Consider the following 25,355-nt stretch of genomic DNA (forward strand, 5'->3'; position numbering starts at 1 on the left):
CATATTATGCCCAAATTGGTCTGGGCATTAATGAGAGAAGATTTCAGCAGTACAATTTAGCACCATTTAGAGAATTCCTAACTGCTGGCTTATGTATGTGACAATATTTGCTATCTTTATCAAGCTCAGAATATTGTAATGGATAAAATAGTGTTTGTCTTGTGTAATCTACTCTCTTTCACTAAACCAAAACTGCTAAAAATACAATTTTAAGGAGTATTTCTTTCACTTTACTAAATTTCGATCAAAGTAACGTGCTAAAATTGAGTTTTCACAAGTTAAGTAGCCAACTATCTAAAGTATTCTCAGTCTTTTTAAAATAAGGGAGCTACTCTCAAATAGCAGTTAACTTAGTATATACAAATGTTACTTCTTCCCAATTCTCTTTAATTTCTCATTATTTAACTAGAAAAACATCAACTGGTTAGAACTTCAAATAAAAATAAACAAGATGCCCAAACAAAAAATAATAAAACAAATAACAAAAGTCCTCCAAAGTACCTCTAACTTGTGTGATGCGTTCTCTGGTAAAGATTCAAAAATTAAATCTTCAAGTGCTTTGGGCTGGTTGGAGTTAGCCTTTGCTGGAAACAAAGATGGCGGCTGCCCTTGAGCCTGGAACCCGTCCTGTCCTCCAGCTGGGTTCTGCTGCAGGAGTTTTAACCTTCTCCTTTCTTTCCGGATCTCCTTTGCTTTTCGACAGGGAGGCTTACTCAAATCAGCCCCTTTGCCTAAAAAGAATTTTAAAATGTTAGACCAATCATACTTGGTTCTGGAAAAGTTTTTTCACATGTCTCAAAGATTCTACAGAGTTCAGTCCAAAGCATTCCAATGGTTAGGCTAGCTTTGGGGTGGATGTTTCTGAGGATCCGGATACAGAGCTGTAAGTTGATTTAAAATTCTACCTTAGAAGCAGGAGTTGCCAAAGAAAAGTAAATATGGCACAGAAACTTTCCCAGGAGGCTCTTACTGCTGAAAATATTTTCTTTAAAAAACACATCCATCCACTTCTCTGCCTCTGTAAGGAAGAATGTAATCAAATCAAAGTATCTCCAGCTTTAAAAGGACACTGCTATCTCTGCCCAACCTTTCTGAGGGCCATTTCTCTGAAAGCACTGCTAACATACATAAATGCTTAGGAAGAACCAGGTGTAAAGGAATACTGATCCCAGCACAAACTCTGGCAGGATTTTTTAAATGAAAAGAATCCTTGCATGCCTGTAATTCTAGCACTTGGGAAGCTAAGCAGTCAGATCACCTGAGGTTGGGAGTTTGAGACCAGCCTGGCCAACAGAGTGAAATCCTGTTTCTTTTTTCTTTTTTTTTTTTTTCTTTGAGACGGAGTCTCGCTCTGTCACCCAGGCTGGAGTGCAGTGGCACGATCTCAGCTCACTGCAACCTCCGTCTGCTGGGTTCAAGCAATTCCGCTGCCTCAGCCTCCCGCGTAGCTGGGACTACAGGCGCGCACCACCATACCCAGCTAATTTTTTGTATTTTTCGTAGAGATGGGGTTTCACCATGTTGGCCAGGCTGGTCTCAAATTCCTAACCTCATGATCCATGTACCCCAGCCTCCCAAAGTGCTGGGATTACAGGCGTGAGCCACCGCGCCCGCCCATAAAACCCTGTTTCTACTAAAAATACAAAAATTAGCCAGGTGTGGTAGCGTACACCTGTAATCCCAGCTACTCAGGAGGCTAAGCATGAGAATCACTTGAACTCGGGAGGCAGAGGTTGTAGTGAGCTCAGATGGCACCACTGCACTCCAGCCTGGCCAACAGAGTGAGACTCTGTCTCCAAAAAAAAACCAAACAAACAGAATCGTTGCTTAATTGAAGGTGTCTGTGTCCTCCCCCAAATACTGCAGGTATTTAGGTCTCATTAGTTCAGTTATAGTTCATCAAAGTTTTGTTCTAATTAAAGACAAAATATCAAACTGACAACCCTTTAAAATTAAAATTTTGACTAATATAAACTAAGTAAAAATACTTAGATAAAAGCCTGGAAAGAAGCCTGACACCATGGTAACAGTCATTTTACTTCATTTCAGAAACAGAGAAAGGGTTTGTAGTGTTCTCTTTTCTCCAAATTTCTAACGATGAATATTACACTAGTAACTTCTAGAAGATATGAACTAAAGCGATAAGCTATTTAAGATCCCAGAACATGGTATTCACAGACCATATAAAAGTCAGCGAAAAGGTTTATAAAACTAGCAAATTCCGTTTTTAGAGAGAAGAAAATCAAAACCTAGAGTGGTGAAAGGACTTGCCTGAGACCATAAACTGATCAAATGAAAACCAATCTGATGAGAAAACAGTGAGTTCACAAATAGTTCAGACTAGGTCACGGCTTCACTAGCATGTTTTCTAACTAAAAATAAAGTTTATTTAAAAAAAAAAAAAAAAGGACTCTGAATAAGCCTAAGTTACATAAGTCTGAACCAGGCAACAAAAGACCATTTCTGTAACTGACTGTTTACTGCCTAACAGAATTACTTTTCTTGGACCACAGACAGTCTTTTCTCAAATTTGCTCTGAGCACACACACTCCAACACAAGCCGCCTGAGGTCATGGACCAGGCTCTGTCAGTTGGCTAGATGACCTTGGGCACATTTCTCTGTCTGTACAAGGAAGACAAAAACCACCAGTCTTACCTACAGAGTTCCTGTGAGGATTAAATGAGTTAATACCTGTGCAGCTCATAAAAAAATTAACTACCATTCAGCCAAGTGCAGTGGTTCATGCCTGTAATCCCAGCACTTTGGGAGGCCAAGGTGGGCAGATCACCTGAGGTCAGGAGTTCAAGACCAGCATGACCAACGTGGAGAATCCTCATCTCTACTAAAAATACAAAATTAGCTGGGCGTGGTGGACCATGCCTGTAATCCCAGGTACTTGGGAGGCTGGGGCAGGAGAATCACTTGAACCCAGGAAGTGGAGGTTGTGGTGAGCCAAGATCATGCCATTGCCATCCACCCTGGGCAACAGGAGTAAAACTCCAACTCAAAAACAAAAAAATTAACTACCATTCAATTAGGGTTAGCTATTACTAGCTATTATTTGCATTACTAACATCTAAAATAATGTTTTACCTGTATAAACATTCCAAAAATAGTAATTTTCAAAATCTTCCATTTTCTATACTGAAAATTACATTCTCTACAAGTTATAAAATTATAAACAAATGTAAAACCAATGTGAACTAAGAAACACAAATTTTCAGTATTTTTATGAAAAACTGTCTTTCTGTGTCATCTTTACACTAATTAAGTCACTGGGCTAGGTAAGCCTTCTCATGATTGTTTTTCTCCACATTTATATACTACATTACTACAACAGAAAGTAGAGTTTTAGGCAGGGCTCAGTAGCTCACACCTGTAATCCCTGCACTTTGGAAGGCAGAGACGGACAGATCACCTGAGATCAGGAGTTTGAGACCAGCCTGGCCAACATGGTGAAACCCTGTCTCTACTAAAAATACAAAAAATTAGCCGGGAGTGTTGGTACACACCTGTAGTGCCGGCTACTCAGGAAGCTGAGGCAGGAGAATCGCTTGCACCCAGGAGGTAGAGGCTGCAGTGAGCTGAGATCACACCACTGTACTCCAGCCTGGGTAACAGAGAGAGACTCCATCTCAAAAAAAGAAAAAAGAAAAAAAAGTAGGATTTTGCCATATTAGGGGATATCATATTTTATGAACCTCCCAGGTCAATAAATTCCTTTGACAGAATGGAAATAGATCATTGGTGTAAAATCAGCACACTATACCAACCCTGCACTCACAGAGGTTCAAAGCAATTGAAGAATTCCAAATTAGTCCCAAGTGATTTGAATAGAGTTTGGCACTGCATAATTTCTAATTAAGTCCAAGGGAATAGACTTGTAACATTTTTTTAGATTAAGATGAAAATGCAGGCTAGCCATGGTGGCTCAAGTCTATAATCCCAGCACTTTGGGAGGCCAAGATGAGAGCCCAGGAGTGCCCAACCAGCCTGGGAAACAGAGCAAGACCTCATTTCTACAAACAACTTTTTGAGGCCAGGTTTGATAGCTCACACCCATAATCCCAACACTATGGGAGGCCGAGGCAGGCAGATCACTTGAGTCCAGGAGTTCAAGACCAGCCTGAGCAACATGGTGAAACCCCATCTCTACTAAAAATACAAAAAATTAGCTAGGTGTAGTGACATGCACTGATTAGTCCCAACTACTCCGGAAGCAGAGGCGGGAGAACTGCTTGAGCCCAGGAGGTCAAGGCTACAGTGAGTCCTGATTGTGTCACTACACTCCAGCCTGGGAGACAGAGTAAAACCTTGTCTCAAAAATAAAAAATAAAAAAATAAAAAGGAAATGCAGTTTTGCTTTTGCAGGTTCCTAAAAACATGCAAAAGCAAACAGAGGCAGAATTGCTTGAATCCAGGGGGCAGAGGTTGCAATGAACCAAGATGTCACCACTGTACTCCAGCCTGAGTCAGCCTCCAAGTATAGTGGTGAAATCTCTGCTCATTGAAACCTCCCCGCTGGGTTCAAGTGATTCTCCCACCTCCGCCTCCTGAGGAGCAGGGATTCCAGGCAAGCACATCCACGCCTGGCTAGTTTTTGTATTTTTAGTAGAGATGAGGTTTCACCACATTGGCCAGGCTGGTCTCCAACTTCTGACCTTATGATCCACCCATCTCAGCCTCCTAAAGTGCTAGGATTACAGCTGTGAGTCACTGCACCCGGCCAAAATCCAAGGATTTTAAAACAGTCTCAGGTTTTTAGTGAAAGACATGTTGCTTATTTTTGGAGGCAGAATCTCACTCTTTTGCCCAAGCTGGAGTGCAGTGGCACGATCTCAGTTCACTGCAACCTCTGCCTCCTGGGTTCAGGCGATTCTCCCACCTCAGCCTCCCAAGTAGCTGGGATTACAGGCATCTGCCATCATGCCCAGCTAATTTTTTGTATTTTAGTAAAGATGGGGTTTCACTGTGTTGCCCAGGCTGGTCTCAAACTCCTGACCTGGTGATCCACCCGCCTCGGCCTCCCAAAGTGCTGGGACTACAGATATGAGCCACCGTGTCCAGCCAAAAGATATCTTAAAGGGCGGGGGAACCTGCAAAAATAGTTTTTAATGTTGCAGTAACCATAATGCTGAGAGTAAGGTTGTCATTATAAAACTGCTGTGTAACATGGGAAAAAGCAAAAGGTTAAGGTGTGATATTCTAGTCTAATTCTACCATCCCCCGTGTTCCTGAGAACTAGGTTTCTCAGGGTAGAAGAAAGAAACTACAAAGGTCAAAAAAAAAAAAAGAAAAAGATAAAATGTATGGCCGGGCGCAATGGCTCATCCCTGCAATTCCAGCACTTTGGAAGGCTGAGGCAGGTGGATCACTTGAGGCCAGGAGTTCAAGACCAGCCTGACCAACATGGCAAAATCCCTATCTCTACTAAAAATACAAAAATTAGCGAGGTGTGGTGGTGTACACCTGTAGTCCCAGCTACTCAGGAGGCAGAGGTGGGACAACCACTTAAACCAGGGAGGCAGAGGTTGCAGTGAGCCAAGATGGTACCTCATTCTAATGAATGAATTTAAGCATGGAATATCCACGACTATTAGTACTAAAAAGAGAGGCACCCAGCCATTACATGTCCCCTGAAAGACCACTCTAAACCCATGAAGTAATCTTGCCCATCCTCAAATAATTGAAACTCAAATCTGATTAAGACTTGCCACCCTGTGCCGGGCGCGGTGGCTCAAGCCTGTAATCCCAGCACTTTGGGAGGCCGAGGCGGGTGGATCATGAGGTCGAGAGATCGAGACCATCCTGGTCAACATGGTGAAACCCCGTCTCTACTAAAAATACAAAAAACTAGCTGGGCATGGTGGTGCGTGCCTGTAATCCCAGCTACTTAGGAGGCTGAGGCAGGAGAATTGCCTGAGCCCAGGAGGCGGAGGTTGCGGTGAGCCGAGATCGCGCCATTGCACTCCAGCCTGGGTAACAAGAGCGAAACTCCGTCTCAAAAAAAAAAAAAGGGATAGCACAATGTCTGGGATTGCTTCGATATAATTTTGGAAGGGGGAACTGGATGAAACAAGAGTGGCTATCGTGAGTCGGTAATCGTTTCAAATGCAGGTAGAGTACATGAAGTCCATTATACTATTCAATCTCTGTTCACCTGTGTTTGAATAACAAGATTTTAAAAACTGACAAACCATAAGTAATTTTATTTAAAAAAGAATAAATAAAAGAATTGACCCTACCTCCAAGAGAGAAATCGTTGAAAGAAACTGTCTAAATCATTCAAAATATTTTACTAGGGGCTGGGCACAGTGGCTCACACCTATAATCTCAACACTTTGAGAGGCCAAGGCAGGAGGATAACTTGAGGTGGGGAGTTGGAGACCAGCCTGGGCAATATCGTGAGACCCCATCTCTACAAAATATTTTAGAATAGCTAGGCATGGTGACAAGTTCCTGTAGTTCCACCTACTCAGGAACCTAAGGCAAGAAGAAAACTGGCCCCAAAAGCTCAAGACTGTCGTAAGCTATGATCACACCACTTCACCTCAGCCTGGGCAACAGAGCAAGACCCTGCCTCGGATTTAAAAACAAATATTTTATTGAACTATTACCATTAATTAGGATGAAATCTCAGATTTCATGGTATTTAAATCTCATGGTATTTAAAATCGATTTAAATACCATGAAAACTTCATGTAAAGAACTATTCAATAAAACTGCAAATGGAGAATTTTCTCTACTTTAACATGTGTAACATAGTTTAGACAAGAAAAACTAAAACAGCACTAAAAGTCTTTCCCTTGGATCATTTTCCATAAACATAAGAACTAATTCAAAACTGATGCCATGTAACGAACTAACAACATCCAACTTCACATTTTATGAAATAATTTTGAGAGTCATACATACACATATTAAACCCATTTAATACTGGATAAACTTTATAAGTCTTATTCTTGTATAAGTAATGACATAGAAAAAAAAAAAATCTTACCTGACAAAAGGCAAAGTTAAACATCAAAATCTGGACATTTTAAAACTAAAATATACTACAATTGCATTTAAAATTTAATGATAAACTGAAGAATCTTATAATGTATTTTGGACATAATACCTGTAAGTCATGTTGTCTCTTAAAATAAGAATGTTTATCACAACTTTTCACTGACAAAAATTTGATTCTCAACCCTGTAAGGCTCTAAATTTTAAAATGTCTGTATTTAGGGATAAGGCTATTATTTCATGCTTTTCAAGCACAGTAGTTTGTAAAAGGCATGATTTGTCTATCTAATTCTAGCCAGTAATAAATAAAGCAGGGTTCTGTTTTACAGATTGCTTGAATAAGTCATCCTTTTGCCTGATGGAAAGACCCAGGGTTTAAAACGATTCAGCAAAAAGAAAAGCAGTGAATAGGCCTTGACACAAAAAATCTTTACTACCTGGCTTAGGAACTGTGTGAACTTTAACTGAATGTGATGGTTCACCGGAGCCCAACTTCTCTCCTGCGAAATCTTGTGACTGAAGTAACTCATGAGGTTCTTCTTTCTTGGAGTTTTTTCCTTCACTCTCTAAACTCTCTTTGAGGTCATCACTGAGCGTTTTAAGATCACACTGTATATCCAATTTATTTATCAATGCAAAGTCACCCGCAACAGCATCATCCACTGTGGAATCCATGGGCTCATCTACAAATCAGAAGAAATCAAAAATCCATCAGCTGGGTCATTTGATACAGTTAAGATAAATACAGAAATAAAATGCCCCTATTGCCCATTGTGGCAGAATTACTATCTGGCCACCAAATCCACTCTTATCCTCCAAAGTAAGACCGCTGCACTTAAGACTCTGGCACAGTTGGGCATGGTGGTTCATGCCTGCAATCCCAGCTCTTTGGGAGGCCAACACAGGAGGACTGCTTGAGGTCTTGAGGCCAAGAGTTTAAGACCTGCCTAGGCAACATAGGGAGACACTAGCTCTACAAAAAATTAAAAAAAAAAAAAAATGTGGCACCCTAGCAGGGTAATGTACTACCAGACTCTTTACCAGAGGTGACCAAGCTCCTCCCAATGGAACATAACATAACTGATACTTCCAACTGTGCTTTATTAGTTTTAAAGGAAACTTGTGACCCTGAACGTCTACCCTTTTCCCCCAATGGCTAGATTAGTAAAAAACCACAGCAACCTGGGAAATCACGTTAAGAAAGTCCCAGAATGGCTGGTGGGGAGCAGAGCTGTAGCCAACCTAGAACACTCACACTGAACTATTATGTGAGGAAAGAAACAGACTTTTATCTTTTTTTTTCAGTTATTGCATTTTGGTATCTTTGTCATAGCTGTTTATTCCTTTACCCTAATGATTACATCACTCCTAAGAATTAAGTTCCAGGCACAGGTAATTCAGAAGCCTATAACAAGTCAAATAAAGAACCAACTGTAAACACTACATAGGAAAGACAAGCAACCACCAACTACCAATTTACAAGTAGACAGCATCTTGAACGCTTAGCTCCATGTGAATTTTTTTCTTTTTTTTCAGACAGAGTCGTGCTCTATCACCTAGGCTGGAGAGCAGTGGCATGATATTGCCTCACTGCAGTCTTGACCTCCCTGATTCTCATGCCTCAGCCTTCCGAGTAGCTGGGACTACATGTACCACCATGACTGGCTAATTTTTGTATTTTTAGCAGTGACAGGGTTTTGCCATGTTGCCCAGGCTGGTCTCTAACTCCTGGGCTCAAGGGATCCTCCCAACTTGGCCTCTCAAAGTGCTGGGATGACAGCTGTGAGCCACCATGCCCAGTCCAGAACATGATTCCTGGTCACCAAAATACTTGTAAATTGACTAGTCAACAAAATCTATTTTACCTTTAAGATTATGCACCACAATATTTATCAGAGATACACCAAAATTCTGATGTTTCTGATGCTCTAAGTGCCCCTGAACCTCTAAAAGACGTCTGGCCTCTTTGTTGACCCAGCTCTGCAGAGCTCCTCCAAGGTCCTGAATCCTGGTCCATTAAGAGCTGAGCGTGAGATTAAAGAACTTACCTGCCTTGCTGGTCACTGTACCTCCAGTATTTATTTAAACAGTGACTGAGGCATTGTAGGCATTCAAAACATATTTGTAGGGTCAGGTGTGGTGGCTCATACCCGTAAATCCCAGCAGTCAGGGAGGCTAAGGCAGGAGGACTGCTTGAGCCCAGGAGTTTGAAACCAGCCTGGGCAACATAAAGAGATCTTGTCTCTCTATTTTTTTTCTTTAAATAAAAAATAATTAAAAGAAAAACGTATTTGTGGAGTGAATGAATGAGCTAAGGCTAAAATGAGAGGGTCCCAGGATGAGGCATTTCCTATGGCAACAGTGAAGAGGAGCTCTAAGAACAGCAATCCCAATTTTTATGCTCACATGTCAGCCACTGCCAATAAGAAAACTTAAATAAAACCAAAAATAGTGAACAAACCTAAGGAAAAAAAAAAAAAAATCACCCGTAACCAAAGTTAAATGAATGCTATTAATTTTCTTTTAGCAAAGCCACTCAAAACTGATCAAAGAAGAGAACTGAAGACAGCATAATTTACTGAAGTAAAGCCTTATTCAAACAAAGACAATCTGATCTTTATTCACCATTAAAAGAACAGCGCAATTTTGTACAAGCTACATGTAAGCATTTGCTTCTTGAGAGACAATGCCACTTTCTATTTACTTCATAAAGATGGTATTAGGATCAAGAAAGATGAGTTATCAAAGCATTCTAGAAACTGACATTTGATAAACTCCAGGAAATCACATCTTTCACATGATCCTCTGTGTTCTTTCTAAACTCTTCTGATCCATATTCCCTATACCTTGATTTGGCGGCCGATGGTCACAGGAATAGCAGGGCTCACAGTAGCCACTGCCATCATAGTGCATGACCGTATTAACTACCCTTCCCCTACCTAACTTAAGATGACTGAAAGTGGGACCCCTGCAAACACAGACAGTAAATCGTTTTTAGACCCAGCCCATCTTACCCTTACAACTTCCTTTGGGAATCTCCCCTTTAGCCAGAAATTTCAACATTTTTTTCAAAACCTTCTTGTGAGATTTTGAAGGCTGAAACTGTAAAGGTCGGCACCTAGAAAGCAAAATAAATATTTAAAAAGTGAACTCAAACCTTGAAGAAATAAAATCAATTCTGGATATTATCTAGTACAATGAGACAACCCCATGCCTGAGATTTCTGGTTAAAGATGGGGCTTCATGTAGCCTCTAATCCAAGCCCACATCACACTAAGACTATAGTTGAGAGATATTTAAAAAAAAAAAAAAAAAAAGAGAGAGAGAAAGACATAAAACACTAGAAAAAAGAGAAGGGGAGAACTGTTAGAAGCTGGAAAACAGATGTACAAGTGGCAATTCTGCTTTAACAAACCAAAGAAAGTTGAATCCCGGGGGCCAACAGTGGGAAAAAAAAAAAAAAAAAGCCAATTTTCTCTATATTACCCTTAAAAGTCTTAGGGATTGCTGACACCTGATGCCTCTGGAAATATGAGTGCAAGTAGGTCTAAAAATAGAAATATCCCTTTAAGGTCTTGTTTTTAAAGCAGTTAGAACAGATGCAGATCCCCTCTCCCACACCAGGTTCCCCACTACTCAACCCAGCAGAAAACTGCAATATTTCAGGAAAGAGTAAAAAATAGAGCCTCTTACAGGATGGATGCAAGCCACAGCTGAAAGCAGCTTAAATGAAAGTGTACATAGTACATGTTGAGATCACCAACCCAGCCCCAGAACATCAGCAGGTTATGTAATACTTTCTCTCCGGAATGTGATCAGACCTAAAACACTAACGTCAGGGATTCCCCAACAGAACAGCCAGCCAGCTCACCCACAGTAAACAAGGCAAGAAATATCCATGGCCCACAATGAACAAAACTCATCAGGTACACAGAATTTCCAATGGAACACTGAAAAGTCATAATCACCAGACACTCAAGGAGAGTCTCTACTGAAAAAACAGGTACCAAACAAACTGGAAAAAGTAACTTGGCGGACACAGACCATGGCAGAAAGAAAAGAACCTTTTAAAAAAATCCTTAAAAAGATCTCATTTCTTAAGCCACTACACCCATAAAGTAACAAGGTTTTATCAAACAAACAAACAAACAAACAAGAGTCTGAGAACAAAAAGACCTTCAGAAGTAAAAATATGACAGAAGTTTAAAAATTAAGTAGAAAATCTGAAAACGAAAGTTGAAAAAACATCCCAGAAGAGTCTGCAAAAAAGAGATGAAAAACTGAAGAGAAAAGGTAAAGTCAGAGACCAGTTTAAATGGTCCAATATCTAAACAAACGCATTAAAAAAGAAGAAAATGGAGGTGAGAAGATAAAACAAAAAATTTTTTACATTTTCCCTTATCCTTAAAGGATAAGATGGGACAAGTTCCCAGGAAAGAAGAGCCCCTCCAGTTCCCCTGTGATTGACAAAACAGATACAGAACCAAACGGACTATGAAATGTAAGAACAGAGGATAGAAAAGCTTCCAAAGAGAAAGAACACATTTCAGACAAAAGTACGAGAATCAGAATACCACTGCACTTCTCAACGGTAATAAGACAATAGTGGAACAAAGCTTTCAAAATTCTAGGAAAATTATCTTCATCCTACATTCCTGTACCCTGCCAAACTAAAGTTTGAACAGTGAATCAATGTTTGCAGATACACAAGGTCTGAAAAATGTATCTCTTACGCACTTTTTCTATTACAAGTTTTGCTTCACTAAAACAAGGGAACAGTCCAAGAAGGAAGGTTTTCCAACTCAGGCACTAAAAAGAATCCCCAAGATGACAATAAAAAGAATAGTCCAGGCCAGGCGCGGTGGCTCACGCCTGTAATCCCTAAACTTTGGGAGCCCGAGGCAAATGAGTCACTTTAGGTGAGGAGTTCGAGACCAGCTTGGCCAACATGATGAAACCAACTCTACCAAAAATATAAAAATTAGTGGGCGTGGTGGCAGGTGCCTGTCCCAGCCACTCAGGAGGCTGAGCCAGGAGAATCACTTGAACCCACGAGGCAAAGGCTGCAGTGAGCTGAGATTACACCATTGCACTCCAGCCTGGGCAGCAAGAGCAAAACTTCAAGTCAAAAAAAAAACAAAGCTGATCATGATGCTTCAGGTCTGGGGGTAATCGTTCAGATCAAACCAGTCAGAAGGCTCCACAAACAGGTCAGAAGGCTCCACAAGAGACTTTTCTCCAGTAGATAAACATGATCATAGTGCTTGATGCATTTAAACACACTAAGAAGAAACTTACATAACTGGGATTTATTTTCAAAATCTTATTTTATCTGGTCATAGCTATTCAGACTATGCAATCAAAAAAGATAATTAGTAACTCTAAGGAGAGCAAAAACTTGTACAGGAAAGCAAAGGTAATCCTAGTACCCACCATGGCTCAGTTGCGAAGCATTATTTACACAGTCACAATGATGTGAATACATCTGCCCAAAATTATATGACTTCTAAATGGAAAGCTTGGGATGGAGACAAAAAAGAGCTTGAATGTGGCAGGGAAACAGGGGTGAGAGAAAACTAAATCCTTATCTTCCACAGAGAGAAGTCTGGAAATAATGGAGAAAACTAAAGAAAAAGAAAAAAAAAAAAAAATCAAGGGTTACAATCATATAAGCATGTTACTTAAAGACAGGAAGATGAAAAACCAAAAGAATTAGTTCAAATGTTTTAAGATGACTGCCATGGGGGAACAGGAAATGGGAAAGGGGCGTTGCAGGACTGCTTTTTCCAAAACGAGCTTTACTGAAACTTGATACTTTAAATTATGTGCATGTGTAATTCTGATAAAAATAAAAACAAAACAAAACAAAAATCATAGCCAGATAAGTTCATCCTCGTTTATACATACATACTGGGGAGTCCTGACTTCTTGTTTAAACAAGAAGCTAAACTGTAGCTATAAGCCCCTTTCCTTTATGTAAGTTCTCACTGTAACTACTGTTATATACAAGGTGAAAAATAACCAGAAGAGTAAACACCAAGAAGAAGATATACAATGAAATTACAAAGAGAAGCAATTCAGGAAACATTTGATGCCATGTAAAATGCAAAAATCACGTAACTACTTTGGTTTTGCAATGTTCACTGAATTCCCTTTTATAAAGGCACTATACCTAGAATACTGCTTTCCATGTAACAGGCACCAAATAGATTTTAGAATCTTTCTCTTTAACCAACCTAAATCACACTTTTCTAATCATAAAGATTAAGCCAATAAACTTCAAATTTATGAACAGAATCCTGCCCATAATCTAATAAATTGCTAACTGAAGACAAATGACTTCTGCCTTAAAAGACATCTTCTCTTTATAACCACGAGAGCTGAAAGAGGACAGCACAAGATACTCTGTTACTCTATCTTTTGTGTAATGAGACAATTTCAGCACACCAGACGCCATTTTCCTCATCCTCTGCCGATCCTACAGCCAGTCACGTAAAAGAGAAGGCTCCCAGCCAGGCCTGGTGGCTCACGCCTGTAATCCCAGCACTTCGGGAAGCCGAGGCAGGCAGATCACCCGAGGTCCAGGAGTTCGAGACCAGCTTGGTCAACATGGCAAAACGCCGTCTCTACTAAAAATACAAAAAAATTAGCTGGGCGTGGTGGTGCACGCCTGTAATCCCAGCTAGTCAGGAGGCTGAGGCAGGAGAATCGCTTGAACCCAGGAAGCAGAGGTTGCAGTGAGCCAAGATTGAAACATCGCACTCCAGCTCAGGTGACAGTGCGAGACTCCATCTCAAAACAAAAAAATAAAACTGGACTCTGAATGTAGGTGGCAGATTAAATGTAAGCCCTCTTCCTCCCAATTATTATTATTTTTTTCCAATTTTTACTTCAGATTCAGGGGTTACCAGTACAGGCTGGATACCTGGATACATTGCATGACGCTGAGGTTTGCAATATGAATGAGCCTACCACCCGGGTACTGATCATCGTAACCAGGTTGGTTTTCCAACCCTTAGTTCGTGCCCTCCCTCCTCCTCTAACAGTTGCCAGATTCTACTTTTGCCGTCTTTATGTCCTTGAGTACCCAAGGGTTAGCTCCCACTCGTCAGTGAAAACACGCACCTACTAAGTAATTGATAGGAGCCTGCAGTATTGAACTGCAAGCTCTGTGTCAAGCAGCATACAAGAATGCAGAAAATCTTACGCCAAGTCCTATAAAATTTAGCATCCAAAAGTAATGTGAGTATTTACCAACATTTTCCCAATATTTCATGGCATTCATTGACAAGATTGCTAAATGAAGAGGGAATTTTTTCACATCAAATTTATATCTGAGCCAATCAAACAGTATTACTCAAAGCTACTGATGAACACATAAATATAGCATCAGTATGCAGAAAAGACATAACTCATTTGCTTTTCCTTTTAAAGGACATCTACCTAGAGTGGAAATAAAAACTTAAAAGCACAAGAGATGACTAAAAAATTATACACAATCTTTATATTGTAGATCCTCTACTAATTAAAATTCTTACCTTATTGTGTACTGAGGACAACAAGTTTGATTCATGACAGGTTTGTACACATATTTTCCACTTCTAAAATTATAAAAATAGTTTGTTAATGTCTTCTATATTTTTCACTTGTACCAAAATAGACTAGCACAGAAGCATAAAATTAAGGGTAAAAAAATCTAACCAATATTGTAGAAATGCATGCAGTTTTAATTACTCTTCATAAGCTAAATAATCTTCAAAGTGGGTGTACAAAGGTTTAGAACCCAGCCTTTTATTTCCTAAAGCTTTACTTGTGTACCTCAAGGCCAGTCATCTCAGTTCTCCTCCCACCAGCATCTGCCACCCATCCTTAATATCACAAGGGCAATGACAGAAACGCCCACGATCCTGTGGGGCTCATGTATGTGCTGTCTGCTACAAGCACATTTGGGTAGTCCACATGCGCCAGTACAAAGCAGCCCAAAACTAACCCAGTTCTTTCCATGCATTCCAGATCTATGGTAGTAACTGAACTGCTCATTCTGTTCTCAAGTCAGAAACCTGGGAGTCATTTTAGACTCCTCCCTGGAATTCACCTCTATATCCTGTTAGCAAGCTTTCCCACCTTAAACCCTGTCTTAAATTGTCCCCTCCTACTGCCATTCCCACTAACATGCCAGTCCTCGTCATCGCACATCTTGATGATGAAATAACCTCTGAACTCATCTTCCTGCCTCTATGACCACCTCCTCAAATACCTCTCAGCCATCTGAAAAGTTTTCTAAACCAAATTCCATCACATTTCTCTCTTACCATAAACTCCTTCCATGACTGCTTTCTACCTTTTAAAAGTTCTGGCCAGGCATGGTGGTTCACACCTATAATCCCAACACTTTGAGAAGCTAAGCTGGAGGAACACTTGCAACCAGGAGTGCAAGACCAGCATAAGCGACACAGCAAGATCTTGTAAAAATTTAAAAATTAGCCAGATGTTGTGATGCACACCTGTAGTCCTAGCCACTGGAGAGGCTAAGGCATGAGGATCACCTGAGTGTGGCAATTTGAGGTTACAGTGAGCTATGATAACTCCATCCTGGGCGACAGAGAGAGACCCTATCTCTAAAAAAAAAAAAAAAATTCCGTATCATGGCATACAAAGTCCTTTAAAATCTGACCTATGTCTACCTTCTGAATCTCATTAAGTTTAAGGAAAGTTGTGATGTTTCAGCTGGTGCTCCCAATCCCATGTCTTTTGGTGAGTATTAGCATCCAGTATATAATGTTACTTATATTTACACAAGGAACTTTAAGAGTTACTTAAAAATCATCTACACAAAAATAACTACTCAAAACAGGCCATGTGGACCTTAATGAAATCCTTATTTAAATAACCAACTGTTAAAGAAGACATTTTTGAGACAATCTGGAAAATCTAATAAAAAGTAGGTAACAGGTAACATCAAAGAATTTTTATTAATTTTGTAAGGTGTGACAACAGCAGTATGGGTAAGTTAAAAAGAAATAAAGACCCCTCTCTTAAGAGATACATACTTACTGCTGATCTATTGATAGGATAAATGTAATAATAAATACTGATGTAATTTGCTGTTAAATATTGAAAGGAGGAGCAGGTGCTGGGCATAGTGGCTCATGTCTGTAATCCCAGCACTTTGGGAGGCTAAGGTGGGTGGATCACTTGAGGTCAGGAGTTCGAGACCAGCCAGGCCAACATGGTGAAACCCCATCTTTTAAAAAAAAAAAAAAAAAAAAGGAGGAGCAGGAGAATCAAACATGATTGGCAAAACATTAACAACTGTTGAAACTTAGTGATAGGTTCCTGAGATTCATTCTAATGTACTCTTAGCTTTTATGGATAGTTGACATTTTCCTAATGAAGTTTTTTAAGAGTGAGAGAAAAAATCACTACACAAAAGAATATAATAAAAATTTTCTCAAACCTCTTTCCAACAACATGAAAGCGTTTTAAAGGCATGCTGTATTTTTCAAGAACCTGAGTAACAGCAGGAAGACTCTGTATCAGGAAGCTTTACCTTCGCCATCCTCGGTCTATGAGATCCTGATAATCCTGTACTGTCATGGAATGTGCCCACATGCCTGAAAAAATAAGTAGTACGTTAATGAGGGCAGGGTGACCTTTTTTCTTTTTTAAATTCAAAGTGTGATTTTTAAAAACAGGAGTATTTAGGTTAAAATTCCAAAACACTCACATTAGAGAAAGGAAAAGTTTGATGAAATAACCTCTTAAATAATACATACTTCATACCTGTTAGTCTGACACACATACAGCACAAATAAAGAATGACAGTATATTTATTTTAATTCGAAAAAACACATCAAAGTAATTATATTTATTTGAGGATTAGCCAGTAGTTTCTATGACATTATAAATTTAGGACCTCACTGCAATCAGAATGCATCGACCTTCAAACTTTAGTAATATCCCCAATGATTTAACATGCTGGTCTCTTCAGAAAACTTAGCAAAATGTTCTGTGCTTGTTAGTTCTCCTGATTTAAATACAGGTATATATTTACATTGCAGCCTTGAGCATTAAAAACTGGAGAAAAGTAAGTAACAGTATTTCTTCTAAATGTAAGAATTAAAAGTAATTCAAATGCCAAGGAACAGTAAGATGATTACAGGGGCTATGATGATATCGACATGATGGAATAATTACACAACTATGGGGAAAAAAAGAAGACTATGAGGAAACGTTTAAAGGCGTATCAGAACTAAAGTTAGGGCTTGGTGCGGTGGTGGCTCATGCCTATAATCCCAACACTTTGGAAGGCCAACAAGGAAGATCACTTGAGGTCAGGAGTTCAACACAAGCCTGGGCAACATAACAAGTCTGTTTCCACAAAAAATAAAAAATAATAGTAATTAGTCAGGTTCTGTGGCATGTGCCTATGGTCCCAGCTACTTGGGAGGCTGAGGTGGGAAGAGGCTTGAGGCCAGGAGTTTGAGGCTGCAGTAAGCTATAAATGCCCCACTGCGCTCCAGCCTGAGCTAAGGAGCAAGACCCTGTCTCTTAAAAAAAAAATTAAAGTTAAAAAATAAATGAATTTTTCTCTTTCGTAAACAGTAAATCGCATCAGAGATATGTAACGATAGAGACAGGACTGACAGAGCAGGATATAGTGGGTAGTGGGAAAGGCACGGCACTGGAGTCCAACAGAAATACGTATCTGGACACCTGGCAGGCACTCACTGATACTAAGGAGTCACCCAATAAGCCTCAATTTCATCATCTGTAAATAAGGAAAACAAACCTCACCTACCCAATACGTAGATGCCCCATAATAAAGAGTATTAAAATCAAAATCGAGATACTAGAAATTGATGATTATTTTCTCTTGATGGAAAGGTTGCAGGCATATTTCCTCCACAAAATGTGAAACACAAGACATTTATGTTAGCCAGTTTTCTCTTGCCACAATTACTGGAAAAAAATAAGCAATGACCTATTAAGATTATTATCGTTAGGCACGTTTAATGTAACTTACTGATTTTATAATTATTATAGCCAAAATACAAAAATTCTGAAAAAGAGAAGGAAGGAACTCGTATTACTCTAAGGCCATATTACCACTGTCAGTATTTGGTGTGCTTCTGGGCCTTCTTCCTCCCAGAACTGCAATCATGTTGCAGAAGCTATTTGCATCCTGTTGATATTCTCCATTTAACTCCACACTGGAAGCATTTTTCCATTTAGTCTTCATAATCCTCACCTCTAATGATAGCATAACTGTCTACGCAAGACCGCTGCCCACAAGAAGCACTTAATAAACATTTTCAATGAAGGAGTAAATGTACACACCGTTATCGACCTAATCATTCCCCATTCACACCTTTTCATGGAAAATGCCTGTGTGTTTTCATGCAAATTTCGACTTCTACAATGCCGGACTGTTCCATTAAGGTAATAGATTCCACACTCTATATTGCCCAATGCATGGCAAGGCAGGAAATAAGCAGGACGTTTTGTTTACCAACAACAAATCTTCCCCAGAGAAATCTGAATCACTAGGCAAAAACAAAACAAACTTGTGGGCTGGCTTTGCTGTCGGGATGGATGGAGGAAATACACAGCATATAAGCAAATGGTAAAAATTTCAAGGGCCGTACGCGGTGGCTCATACCTGTAATCCCAGCACTTTGGGAGGCCGAGGCGGGTGGATCACGAAGTCAAGAGATCGAGACCATCCTGGTCAACATAGTGAAACCCCGTCTCTACTAAAAATACTAAAAATTAGCTGGGCATGGTGGCGCGTGCCTGTAGTCCCAGCCACTCAGGAGGCCGAGGCAGGAGAATTGCCTGAACCCAGGAGGCGGAGGTTGCGGTGAGCCGAGATCGCGCCATTGCACTCCAGCCTGGGTAACAGGAGCGAAACTCCGTCTCAAAAAAAAAAAAAAAAAAAAAAAATTCAAACAGATCAGGCCAAACAGAAACCCTAGCCGGTAGCGACCTCGGTCACCAGTTTGTCTTTTTAAAAAAATAAAAAATAAAAACTTTTTTTTAACCCAGAAATGCAAGGGGTTCATCCTGTATGTATATTTGCCCAGGACGTCTGAGTCATACACGACGGGCACCTGTATGCACACCCACAGCTCCTCTCCGCACCGCGTCTCGCCCTCGCTTCCCGGGATGCTCCCACCACAGCACCCACCGGTCAGCCCTGGCCATTAACTACGGCTCAGGTGCGTTCGCCGGCACTGCGTGCCCGTCCTTCGGCTCACCCATCTACCCCACACGGACGTTCGTCTCCCGACTCTGGGGAGACCATCACGATCTCGCGGGTCCGGGCACTGGTGGGGATTTTCCTGCAGAACAGGCACCGTGAAGCTGCCCCGCTGAGCCGGCGCCGCGGCCCTCCCGAGGGTGACCCCTCCGACTCGGCCGTGGTCCTGGTGCCGCCCAGGGACTCCGGCCGCCTCGCGTCCCAGCTGGAGGACCGCGGGATCCCTAGACCTGGCACCCGGCTTCCCACGCCCGCCGTCCCGGCTCGCTCACCATTGGAGCGGCTGCCCAACTCGTTCTTGCAGTAACCACAGCGGTAGAAGTCCTCGCTGGGGAAATAGTCCACGATGCTGGGCGAACCCCCGGCCCAGAAAGCCATGGCCTCGGCCCCGCGAACGCTCAGGCTTCCGGCCCAGCGTCGCCGCCACTGCCGCCGCCACCCCACAATGCAGCGCGCCGCCCGGGAGCCCCCCGAGGCTCGCACGAAGCCACTCGGGCGCCCGCAGGCCCGGTCGGCCCGGCGCCTCCTGGGGCTGACGCCGCCCGCGCCATCTTGACCGAGGGCAGCTTTCCACTATTTCCGTTCTTTCTCCATAAGGGGCCGCCGTCGTCAGTGAGGGTGAAGCGGAGAGACCGAGTAGGATGGGGAGATTCGAGAGAGGACGGCAAGCGGGGGTCGGGGTGCGAGCCTGCTCTTTCCCCCGCCTGCCCGAGGCGCGGCGAGCGCCGCAAGGGTTGGGCGCGAGGCGGCCGCGCCAGCCTTGGCGTCAGGGACACTCACCGCAGGACGCTTTGCCCTCCTTGGAGTCGCAGTAGCCGCAGTGGTAGCCAGCCCTGAGGCCCTTGTATTCCACCACCGAGGCCATGGCCGCCGCGAGGGTCCGCTCCGGCCGGCCACGCCTCTCGGCGCCCGGGGCCGACCTCCGCGAAGCGCGGGGGCCCGTGGGGGGAGGGGTGAAGAGCGAGGCCGGGCGCGGGGGCCGGTGGGCGGGGATGGTGGTCGTGCCCGCAAGCCCCGCGTTTGGGCCAGTGCTTCCCACAGCCGTGCGTTCTCAGCCCCATTTCACAGGTAGGGAAACTGAGGACCGAAGGTTGTGATCATCCCCAGGTCATTTCCGGCAGGTGCAGGATTGAAGGTTCCCCTCTCGGGCCGCCCCTCGTCACCATGTAGGTGACTTGCCTGCGCTTCTTCCAGCTCAGCTGGCACGCACTCCGGTGCCCGTGGATTCAAGAACGAAAGCAGGTATTCCGAGAATGGCGAGGGTTTGCAAATTAAAGAACAATGAAAGCTTTTAAAGGAAACAACGATCAGTTAGAGCCAGTTGCTGTCTTGTGTCACTGTCAGCCCAGTGCCACATGGAACTTTTACTAAGAGATGCTGGAAGTACAGATTTTTTTTTTTTTTTTAACTCTACAGGCCAAACAAAGCAATCTGAATCCAGCACATGGGCCTCCATTTTGCAACCACTATTTGAAGGAAGATTGCTTAGGGAATGACGGTCTAGGGCAAAATATAAAAATGAGTACCTCCAGCAAGGTAATATCCTTATCTTTCCCTCCTCGTGCACAGATGATTTAAGCCGTCTGTTCTCATAGTTTTCTCCGTCAACAATAAAGCTGATTATGCAGTATTTTTTAAAGTGGTGTGTTTACAAAAGTGAAATCATGAAACTCAGAGAAATAAACTTTTGAGACGAGCTTTGACATTCTTGACCCCAAGGGCCTGTGTTGGATATGTACCTAGTTGAAAGTGGTTTCTTAACGGCCTGGTGACTTGTTAGCACTCCCAAGCATCACTTGTGCTTCCCACAAGGCGCCTAAGGAATAGCGGTGTAATATCCAGCAGTTTCTTAGGACCCTCCGGGTTCTTCCAACTGCTTAGACTTGAAGGCTGTGTGCTGTATCTCAGTATTCATCTTCTTGACTCAAGCTTCATCCGTTTTGTTCTTTGTGGCAGATTTGACTATTCCCAATCCTTTCCCAGACTGGCTCTCACTTTGAACAAAAGCAAGGCCTGTGGAATGCATTGGGAAAAGAGCAGAATATGCTCTGGACGGAAGGTTGACCAGGAGGCTTTTTGGTCTTAATATTCCTGTCCCACTTCACTTCTGTCCCTTTAAAGCCTCATCCTTATCCTTGGTCCTACACTAACCTCAACCAGGGCACTACAAGACATGCCAGCCTTGAAAAATAATGAGAATGTCCAAAGTCTTAGGCATGTGTGGTGTTTTTCTTTATTATATTTTATGTTAGAGGCAGAGTCTGACTGTTGTCCAGGCTGGAGTGCAGTGGCGTGATCTTGTCTCACCAAAGCCTCTGCCTCCCAGGTTTCAGCGATTCTCATGCCTTGGCCTCCTGAGTATGCAGTGGTGTGAACTTGGCTCACCACAGCCTCTGCCTCCCAGGTTCCAGCAATTCTCATGTTTGTATTTACTTTTTTTTTTAATTTGAGACAGAGTCTCACTCACTTTTGTTGCCCATGCTGGAATGCAGTGGCGCGATCTCAGCTCACTGCAACCTCCACCACCCGGGTTCAAACAATTCTCCTGCCAAAGCCTCCTGGGTAGCTGGGACTACAGGTACACACCACCACGCCCAGCTGTTTTTTGTATTTTTAGTAGACACAAGGTTTCACTATGTTTGTCAGTCTGGTCTCAAACTCCTGACCTCCGGTGATCCACCTGCCTTGGCCTCCCAAAGTACCAGGATTATAGGCATGAGCCACTATGCCCAGGCTGAAATGGGAGGATCCCTTGAGCCTGGGAGGTCAAGGCTGCAGTGAGCTGTGATTGTGCCACTACACTCCAGCCTGGGCAAGAGAGTGGGACCCTGTCTCAAGCAAAACAAACAAAAAACAAAACAAGAAACCCAAAAAACTATAGCCCCCAAAATCATATTCATAGTTTTTTTTGAGACAGAGGCTCTGTCACCCAGGATGGAGTGCAGTAGCATAATCTCAGCTCACTTCAAACTCTGCCTCCCAAGTTCAAGTGATTCCCCTGCCTCAGCTTCCCGAGTAGCTGGGACTACAGGTGTGCACTACCACGCCTGGCTAATTTTTGTATTTTTTAGTAGAGGTGGGGTTTCACCATATTGGCCAGGTTGGTCTTGAACTCCTGACCTTGTGATCTGCTCGCCTCAGCCTCCCAAAGTGCTGGGATTACAGGCGTGAGCCACTGCACCTGGCCTGCTTCCTATCTTTAATGACCAGTTATGAATATAAAAAATATGTGACTAAAAATATATTAAAGTGTGTTAAAACTGAAACTTCCACAGCATTACTATTTAAGTAAGTGACACCCCAGCTAAGTGATTATAGGCCACATGACTGAGCCAATTGCCTACTCACTCAGCCTCCTCCAACTACTGTGAGTATGCTTAGAAGATCCTCTCCATGTGTTTATACTGATTCCATTTCCATGGAGAATACACAGTAATATACATGCCAAAGAAAATCAAATCAGATGCCTTCACTGCCTTTTACATTGCTTTCTCTGCACTGAAGCGGGATGCCTGTGTCTGTTGAAACACAGCCCCTTTCGGCTTCTCTATGATCATTTAGCCTCGCTTACACTAAGCAAAGCCCATTCTCTGTCAACCATACTATGTCTTCACATGCTACCTCACAGTAGTCTCAATCTAGGATGATGACACACAGAAAAGCTTGTGACTGCTTCTGGTTGCCTTAGAAATCAGCCCAAGGCATCCTGAAGAATCAACAGTAGGTAGCTGAAAGTCTTAAAGACGGTCAGAAACTTTAATGTCTGAAAAACAGTGCTTTGCAGAATAGAGAATGAGTGATTGGAACACGGGAGAGCAGACATTGAGCATTGGAGAGTGAGGAGCAAAGATGTTGTACGTAAAGCTGGCAATTGATAGGGCAATGGAGGAAGCAAAAGGCATCAAAGAACAGCGTGAGGCAGTGACCCAGGGTGCCATGAGGAGGAAGTCCGACAGCGAACTAGCAAAGGATCAACAAATAGGATCTGAGTCTTTGGTGACAGACTCAGAATGGTTGAGTCTGAGTGCAGAGGAACAGTAGGTATCGTTTTCCTGCTATTTTGGGTACAGGCAAGATAATACTCAACTATCTGGGAATCAGTATAGCCCAAAGATGGAAATGATGAGCTCTGGAGTCATGTAGGCACGTATTTTGACTCTGAAACTATTCCTGGGGCCTTTGACAAGTCATGAAACCTCATAGCCTTGGTCCCTTTGCTAAGATAATAAAGACCTATCTCATAAGGTTGTTTGGAAGACTAAGTAAAATAATCCATTTAAGTTCGTAGTGTAATGCCTAGTGTATAGTAAACTCTAAATCAGGTGTCCCCAAACTACGGCCCCCTGAGGCCATTTATCCGGCCCCCCGTCGCACTTCAGGAAGCGGCAGCTCTTTCATTGGTGGTCAGTGAGAGGAGCACAGTATGTGGCGGCCCACTGTCTGAGGGACAGTGAACTGGCCCCCTGTGTAAAAAGTTTGGGGACGCCTGCAAATGTTGCTATGAAAACAAATAGGAACCTCTTAGAAATGAATATGAAACAATATGAGTCTTTTTAAGAAATTAACTTTATTAATACTTAACCAAATAGCCTTTTGTTTTTTCCAGTTCTATCGTATAAAATCTTACTCTTATTTTGCTAAGAGAAGCCAAAGAAAACATATACAACATACATTGTTAAACATAGAACCTATTTGCTGACTAATCAGATTAAAAAGAGGTCTCCAGGATGCTTAAATGTGACTGCCGTATCCTAAGTAACACTTTTTTTTTTTGAGACAGAGTCGTGCTCTGTCACACAGGCTGGAGTGCAGTGGCATAATCTCGGCTCACTGCAACCTCCAACTCCCTGGTTCAAGTGATTCTCCTGCCACAGCCTCCCAAGTAGCTGGGATTACAGGCTCCTGCCATGATGCTCAGCTAATTTTTGTGTTTTTGGTAGAGATGGGTTTTCACCATGCTGGCCAGGATGGTCTCGATCTCCTGACCTCGTGATCTGCCCACCTTGGCCTCCCAAAGTGCTGGGATTGCAGGCATGAGCCAGCCACCATGCCCGGCCATAACGCATTTCTCAGCTATATTTGTCTGCATTAATGTTTTTAAAATTTTGTCATCCAGTTGTTTTATTCTCTTTAATGAGAGTCACAGGGCAAAAGATAAGGCCCATGCTAGAATCCTTGAGCTCTACGGATAGTGAACATCTGGGTTGCATATCAACAGTCATATGTAAGCCTAAGTTAGGTGCCTATCATTGCTTGATAAATTGCCTTTGTTCTGTACCTGGAAACTTGTTTTGGCGCCACTGTGTACTTCATTTATAAAAAGTCCTGTCTGTTAGGCACTCAACCATTTTTGGATGCAAATCCAAGCTAGTGACTCTCATTAAAGAGGTGATAGGGGCCGGGTGTGGTGGCTCATGCCTATCATCCCAGAACTTTGGGAAGCCAAGGCAGGTGGATTGCTTGAGATCAGGACTTAAGAGACCAGCCTGACCAACATGGTGAAACCCCATGTCTATTAAAAATGCAAAAAAAATAAAATGAGCTGGGTGTGGTGGCAGGCACCTATACCAGCTACTTAAGAGGATGAGACAGGGGAATTGCTTGCACTCAGGAGGTAAAGGCTGCAGTGAGCCGAGACCAGGCCATTGCACTCTGATTGCCCAGAGACTCCATCTCAAAAAAAAAAAAAAAAAAAAGAGGTGAGAGGATAGCAGCTTGAAGGGGGTCATGGTCACTTTTTAATGAGAGATGAGCTTGGTTGAAGGGCAAACTCCAGATACAGGTCAAGGGGATGACGGAGGAGAGCAGTCTCCCCTAGGAGGCAGGAAGCACTAGAGCCCAGAGTCCTCCACAGAAGAGACACCTCTACCCCTGATCCAGAGGGAAGCAGCGAGAAAAAATAAAATAGAAAAGTGGGCACTGGGAGAAGAAACTGACTAGAAAGCCCTGCAGAGATAAGAGGCATGGAGTACATGCTGGCAAGAAGGAACCAGGGCTGGTTTTGCTGGGGAGAGTAGTCTGGCCTGGCTTGCCAAAGGATTTAATAGTTTCTCATATGTAAATCAGAGGCTGAATCATAGGAAA

The 25,355-nt window shown here is 42.5% G+C and overlaps 1 protein-coding gene across 17 annotated transcripts in view; it reads right to left on the bottom strand.

Annotated features, from left to right (window-relative positions):
* The window catches only part of ATE1 (arginyltransferase 1), a 266,317-nt gene extending 246,181 nt beyond the window's left edge, over positions 1-20,136 (bottom strand). For 8 of the 17 annotated variants that reach the window (XM_074382989.1, XM_003922136.3, XM_074382986.1 and 5 more), the window contains exons 1-6: positions 19,544-19,729; positions 16,560-16,623; positions 14,548-14,610; positions 10,024-10,127; positions 7,447-7,692; positions 502-731 (exon numbers count right to left, since the gene is read on the bottom strand). In XM_074382989.1, coding sequence (XP_074239090.1) covers positions 502-731; positions 7,447-7,692; positions 10,024-10,127; positions 14,548-14,610; positions 16,560-16,623; positions 19,544-19,649 — 813 coding nt within the window. In that variant the 5' untranslated portion in view covers positions 19,650-19,729. Of the gene's footprint in view, positions 1-501; positions 732-7,446; positions 7,693-10,023; positions 10,128-12,442; positions 14,521-14,547; positions 14,611-16,559; positions 16,624-18,118; positions 19,443-19,543; positions 19,730-20,051 lie in introns of those variants that run through there. The other 9 variants (XM_010332267.3, XM_074382993.1, XM_074382990.1 and 6 more) reach the window with 5 other exon arrangements.
* Positions 20,137-25,355: the final 5,219 nt, after the last annotated feature.

The sequence above is a fragment of the Saimiri boliviensis genome, chromosome 12 (genome assembly GCF_048565385.1).
Source record: "Saimiri boliviensis isolate mSaiBol1 chromosome 12, mSaiBol1.pri, whole genome shotgun sequence".
Classification (NCBI taxonomy): Eukaryota; Metazoa; Chordata; class Mammalia; order Primates; family Cebidae; genus Saimiri; species Saimiri boliviensis.